Genomic DNA, 6,864 nt, shown 5'->3' with positions numbered 1-6,864 from the left:
GCCAACAGATGCTAGTTCATAACATAACTTCGTCAACGTCATCAATCGTCTTAAGTGCGTCGCAAGTTCAGCAAATTCTTCTCAAGAGTGTCGTTTCGAAACTTCGGAAACTTTGATTCCATTATAGGAGAAGCGATATACCAAAATTTTAGATAAAATTTTTGTAAGGGTCCGCGACCGCTTCGAAGGTACCAAAAGGGGTCCGCCAAAACAAAAAGGTTGAGAACCACTGCTATAGATGTTTGCTGGTAGCCTACACCCCTTCATTTTCGTTTATGCAGTCACAATGTTTCTTGCTTTTATGAGAAAGACATTGTGGCATTCCTTCTGCGACAAAGGTGGCTCATAATATGTTATTGATTGAATGGTATAGAATAACAACATCACCCACAGGAATAATCAGAATGTTCTTCCAAACTATTAGCGTTTGTGTTTTGTGCAATAACTGTGTCGTTTTTATTTGTGCAAGAATTGAAATAAACTGTTCAATCTGCTTGTGACTCTTGAGTAGGTCCATTGCTTTAGTTTGAGAGTAAAAAAAAGCCATGATTAGGGAATTTCTGACATTTCTATCCACACGCTCTAAGGCTAAGCTAAACGAATTGTTAGTTTAGCTTGATAAAAACCAGCTATGCTTTGCATCCTCAGTCTGAACTAAAAAGTTGGAAGACACAGCTTGATACCCATTCAATAATCGCAGTTGTTATTTGTAACAGAACCATTCTTACGTCAAAACTTCAGATAAAAGATGAATGCCATCCAGTAGGCTACTGCTTCGACTTGGAGATGGATTAACTCCTAAACTACATAATTATATGGTTGTGTTTCTCGGCAGTCAAGTATAGTTTTTGGAAAAGTCTTGATGGCTAGTGTGGAGGCTACACCGGTATGGTTAGCGAAACACAATGCTCGCTGTTCTATGGTGAGTAGTCAGGTATAGTGCTGACGCCAGGAAGATCGCTCCTTTTCAACAGTAATTAGGCTATACGGTTGTTGCATCAAGCAAAGAAAGCCACCAAGTCAAATGAATTCGTACATCACCAATCACCATCAATGACGACTTACTGCCAAAGAAAGGTAGCTTCATACAGTTCATAGAGTAGATTTTAACGATCTGTTTTAGCCTGATGCTGCGATTTGCACTAGCTTTCGGAAAATAGTTCCCTAGTCATGTGCTATGACGAATGGTATTGCCATTCGTCATAGCAAAATTAAATTTTTGTGTGCAATCTTCATTTTAAAATATTATTTCTTTTTCTCTGAATTGCGCTCTTAAACTGACTTTGGTAAGTTGTAGACTATTACAATAAAGCTGTGTTTTTCGTTTGTAATTTTGGAGCAACAAACTTAAATTTGTAACCTTAGACATAACTAAACGTTTTTAACACTTCATCAATGACAGTTTGTTTATTCAAATTAGAAGTTGAGAAAAAAGAATAAAAAAGTACAAGTTTTTCAAAATCGCAAAACACCAAAGTTTGTATGAGAAATAATATACCGTCAGTTTAAAAACAAAACAGTCATTCAGCTTACAACAGTGATTATTTCGAATAAACACAATTATACTTGCAAAATGATGGATAAGACCAAAACTCCATCAAAACTTTAATGCACTACGTTTCATAGAACTAATGATTACTCTTTTTGAGTAATCCAAAAATGACAAAATAATCTGACAACAGTGAAGCTGGAGTCGGTCAGTTAAAAATTTGAGGATTCGAAGTCGTATAGTTTTCGTCCGTATCCCAACCAGATCTTGATGCGGAACTTCGAATATTTCGATGCGTTACTGGATGAGTAGTTCTCTTCCAACTTGCCTTGAGCCAGCATGGAAGCAGTACGGCTTGTAAAATTGCATGAAATCAACATGTCAATGCAGCAACAATAAAAAACAATAAAAGTCCTAAATTTGTTCTGCTATACTATAAGTTCAAATTACAGAGTCAGCAAAATCTCCATCGAAAGTAAAGTCAACGGAAAGAGAAAATGTGACAGACCACCAAGACGATGGCAACATCCGAAACTGGACCGAACTCAATTTGGCAACACTGGACGAGCTGGTTCAAATCCGTGACTCATGGAAACAGATAGCCCATGTTGATGCGCAATCTTCTTCAAGCGCTGATGGCGGCTAAATAATACTGCATGAAGGTGATGAAGTGTTTCTAAAAACAAAATGCATTGTTCAATTAACTTCTTAACTGAAATGAAATGGAGAAATGCAACACAGAAAAAAATCGGCCACCCCACTCGTGGGGACCAAGTCAAAATTAAAAATAATAAATTTAAATTTTCAGATACAGCAGCAAGTCACCATGCTTGTATAATTGAGAATATTACGTGCTCATGAAGAACATAAAATGAGCATTTTAGTAAGGGAACATCAAAATCCTTTAAGGGCATTCAACTTAAAATCTTGAACACCATAAAATGAAGGAAGTTACATTGTAGCTTATAAAACTTACATTTGTTTGTTCACAAAAGCACTTCCCTATCCCGCAATGATCACATTTCTCTCCTTTGGATATAAACGTTTTCAATTCAATATGCTTGGAAAACTTTTTCGAATGTACAGTTGCGCATCCTGCAGCAATGGCTTTATTGTAGCTTTCTGCGGTTGTTAGTATTACACGGCCACATCCTAAAAACATTAAATGATGTTGATTAAAAGACACGAAGATCTTTGCAGCATCAAACTGTTTGAACGAATGTTCTGCACCACAGTAAAGTGGTAGCCTAACGATATTTCAAATGATCAATGACATATCAAAGGCAGTGGCGTAGCTAGAGGGGGGGGGGCGACACTTTCAGACTAAGATTTTTGATTTTGATTATAATCTGATAAAAAGACGCATTTCATTTTCACATGCTTTTCTTGAAAGGGCGGAAAAATCTGACTCCGCCCCGGGCGGCACATTCCGGTACATTCCTTATAGCTACGCCACTGATCAAAGGTTTGTGTTTTTAGAAAACACTCGCTGTAGAGCCTAGCTGTAGCACCGCTGTAGTACCATATTCGTTAAGTATTAAAAGATTAAGTTAGTTCCTTTACAAAAACAATTTAAGACATAAATTCATGAACCTGTTGGATAATTCAGTTCGTTCGTCATGAGATGCACGAATCCTACGTCACCGAACAAATCTTCAATGAATGTTGCGATATACTCGGCGGTCATTTGTCCATGCAATCCTCCAATGAACAACATTCGATTGGGATCAATTTTTGTGGAGATGTCGCGGAACCACAAGGAGTCAAATTGCAGCCAAGGAATAATCTAAAGGCAAACGAGTTGTTCAAATCTAAGCAGATGATCACATCTTTAAAACAAAACTTTTAGAAGACTTTCAAACTTTTTAAGAAAAATAACAAAAAACAACTTCAAAATAATTTAAAGAAAATAACCCAGTCTGTTTATGACAATGTTCAGTGATGCAAAACCAAACAAAACCACCACAAGCACAATAGAAACAACTCACTGAGTGATATAGTTGTTAAAATGTCCAATTTGATTTCTGCGTCTAAAACGGAACTGTATCCTTTAAATCTAGTACACAATCGCATCATTCGCTGTTTAAACTTCACTAAGATTAAGGACAGATTTCCCACCAAATCTCTTTTCAATAAAAGCAACTTGCTACAAATCGAAGACATGTTTTTAATAGAAGTATGCAAGTTTGTTTATAAAAGCAATAAAGGACATCTACCAGCAATTTTTTTTGAGTACTTTCGTCCTAGTAAGGAAACTCATAACTATAATACCAGAGGTGCTAAGAAAGATATGCTTTTCAAACCAAGAATGCGTACAAAGCTTGGTCAACGCTCAATTAAATTTCTTGGAACAAACACTTGGAACAAATTACCGGAACAGCTAAGAAAACTGCAAACAATTAGTATGTTTTCTAAAAATTAAAACTGCACTTAATGTCTGAGTATAAGTAACTGATAGCCTATAGTACCATCAAACTGCTTCTACTTATTCTCACCGTATCTCGCTAATTACTGTATATTTGCTTTTGTCTTATCAGTATGCTGTGTTGTATGTATATTGTATATGCCATTTTGTATTTTTGCATCATTTCTAGTAGTTCTGTTTTTTTTTGTTTTTGTATATTGCACTGTTAAATTTCGTATGTGTATTGTTTTTTTTATGTTGTATATAATATATATCTATCAATCAAATCAATCAATATATCAATCAATCAATATTTGCGTTCAACTTCGACACCGTTCCATTTTAAATAAGCCATGACACCACACGGGTGTGGCAGACTCGATGACCAGTTCGGTCCTTCTGTCACTCCCATCGTCATCAGCAAACAACCTAGCTCACATTGTAATCTTGTAGCCTATTGTTTTGTTTTTTCGCATGTGCTGATGATGCAAAATAAAAGAACTTCTTCTTCTGCTTAGAAATTATATTTCTACCATGTCCGGTTACATTGTCAAGCGTTTGTTTTCGAAACTCAAATTTAATTTAGTGCTAATTTTCAAGCAACTTTTTACCATGCGATCTATTTTAGTAAATAGGCGTATTATTGCAAAACAAATGTTCACATTCTGTTGAAACGATCAAACATTGAGAAAGGAAAATTGATAAAACTTTAGAGACGTCATTCAAAGTAAAATCGATAGATCTAGACTGCGGAACACAAGCTTACTTCTATTTTCTTCAACTTGAGTTTTTCCCGCACATATCTCACAATGAAATAGTATTTCGTCTTGGCTTCATTTTGAGAACAGTTTGACAGAAAATTTTTGACCATCTCACTGTCTTTGAAGTGAAAATAAAGGAAACCTGTAAAAACAAATGTTGAAAACGTGTAATTTTCCTTCATCGTTATTCGTCAGCAGTTTGTGATGCTTGTGATTGGCCGACTGTGTGATTAGTAGGTCTGGGTTCGATTCCAGGTCGTGTTATACAGAATGCTTTTGACACTGCACGGATTGTGTTCTTTCTTGCGTTACGAAGCAAAGATAAAATGACAAAGTGGAATGTGGTGATAGTAATATAAATGGTTGTGGAATAGCAAATACGAAATAATGTTATAGAATTGAAAAAAAAACGTCTACTGCAGCAAATAATCTTAGCCGTTGTGCAACAATGTATGAACCATTCCTTTATTATTACTCAGCTTGTATTGATACCAGCTGAAAAGTGCAGAGGTTAAATTATTCTGCTCAGGTTCTGATAAGTCTGGGATTGATTCTGCTGTAGGTCGGATGACAACAAAAATTTCAAAAAGTTGACTATAAATGTCTAAACGTCTTATGCTTAACCATGACTTTTATGCCTAAGTTGGACTTGGCAAAACTACTGCTGTAGCTTTTAAAAAGCACTTTGCATTGTCGTAAACTTACCTTCCTTAGGAAGTAATGGAAAGGACTTGGAATCTGTTTTAGAGTATTCAATTTTCTCAACGCCAAATGGTTCAAACGCTCTGATCAGTTCCTCTGCAAATACAACAAATATCTTGAAGAAAGATCACACCACGCCAAGCATTGTGGGATGAGAAGATGAAGTCTTCGCTACACTAAGCCTTGAACACTAACAAGAGTAGTGTTGCCAGTTCCATTCTCTTGGCAGCTATTTTTTCAGCAACTAACACCACCCAATTGATTGTCATGCTCCCACACATTTTTATGTGACCAGTGTATACTGCAGCTATATCTAGCTGCTCGGTACTCATATTATTCCGCATATTTGTTTAAATTTAATGTTAATTCGTGCTATGACTACACCGAAATCTGCCGTGGTATCGAAAAAACCTAGTAACTACAAATTTGAAATAATTCATTTTAGTTTAATTTTGGATTTACTAGGTTTTTCCGCGTCTTTTGTCAGTATTTGATTTCAAAATTTCGCTGAACTTACTGAGATAATGATGTGGGAAAACCTAGTAACTCGTATTGACAAAGGCTAGAGATGTTCAGTTTTTTGCGTTTTTCTCGAAAAGTTGAAAATGTGAGTTACTAGGTTTTTCCATACCACGGCAGAAATGCATAGGGACAGAAAACTTCACGAAAAAGCAAAGCAAAGCGTCCAATATATAAGTTTAGATTGTGTAAGTCAAAGTTAAATTCTACAATACACCAACACAATACATAGCCTACCTTCCTTAATATCCCAAGGCAATCCTCCTGCAAACACTTTCCTGGAGTAAGGTTCAGGTTTGGATCCCGATGTAAATAGTGGAAGCGAAATCTCGTTGGGTGTTGGGCATGGAGAAGCCATAATAACAAACAAGTTAAAATGATTTTTTGTTTCAAAATATAAAACCCGAGTAAATTGCTAAAGTAACCTGTAACTTTAAAAAATAACATATGGTGAGATTTAGAAAGTGCATGCAACTGTCTTTGCAAATAATTGTTTGGATTGAAGATTTAAAATTTTTCAACATTAAATCTAACAAAACTATGAACAATCACTAGCCTACTAGTTGAACTAAAAAGCATTTCTTAATAATTAAAGTCGACCTATTTTAATTATTCTTACAAACATCTGTCAAAATACGTTCAAGATCAGAATTAGAGAACTATTCTACCAACTAAATTTTAAATAAAAAGTCTTTCGCTTGATTTTATAAAACTTTTGTAAATTAACTCGATCTGCAAAGAACTTAGAGGAGCTCTTCAGGTTCTGCAATCTTCAACTGACAAAGTTTCAAATCATTCTTGCTTTATATAACATTTGAGGTGCAAAACAAATCAAACAATAAGCCAATACTACGAACAGAAACAGTTGGACTTGTTGTAATTATTTCGTTATCCTGCTGAGAAACTGCATTGTTTTGCCCGATGTTGACACAAAACTATCATCACGCAGCGACAAAAAACCCTTAGTTTGAATGAATCAAAATAAATCG

At 35.5% G+C, this 6,864-nt stretch overlaps 1 protein-coding gene across 1 annotated transcript; it reads right to left on the bottom strand.

Annotated features, from left to right (window-relative positions):
* Nucleotides 1–3,074: 3,074 nt before the first annotated feature.
* On the bottom strand, nt 3,075–6,233 carry LOC145766818 (cytoplasmic polyadenylation element-binding protein 1-like). The gene is made up of 4 exons (XM_082578524.1): nt 6,113–6,233; nt 5,360–5,452; nt 4,660–4,796; nt 3,075–3,275 (listed from the first exon to the last, which is right to left on the bottom strand). The coding sequence occupies exons 1-4, from the start codon at nt 6,231–6,233 to the stop codon at nt 3,075–3,077; spliced, it is 552 nt and encodes a 183-aa protein (XP_082434650.1).
* Between the last annotated feature and the right edge of the window lie 631 nt (nt 6,234–6,864).

This window comes from Aplidium turbinatum, chromosome 3, assembly GCF_918807975.1.
Source record: "Aplidium turbinatum chromosome 3, kaAplTurb1.1, whole genome shotgun sequence".
Lineage (NCBI taxonomy): Eukaryota > Metazoa > Chordata > Ascidiacea > Aplousobranchia > Polyclinidae > Aplidium > Aplidium turbinatum.
The sequence above is the reverse complement of the archived record's forward strand: the minus strand, read 5'-3'. Positions and strand labels throughout refer to the sequence as shown.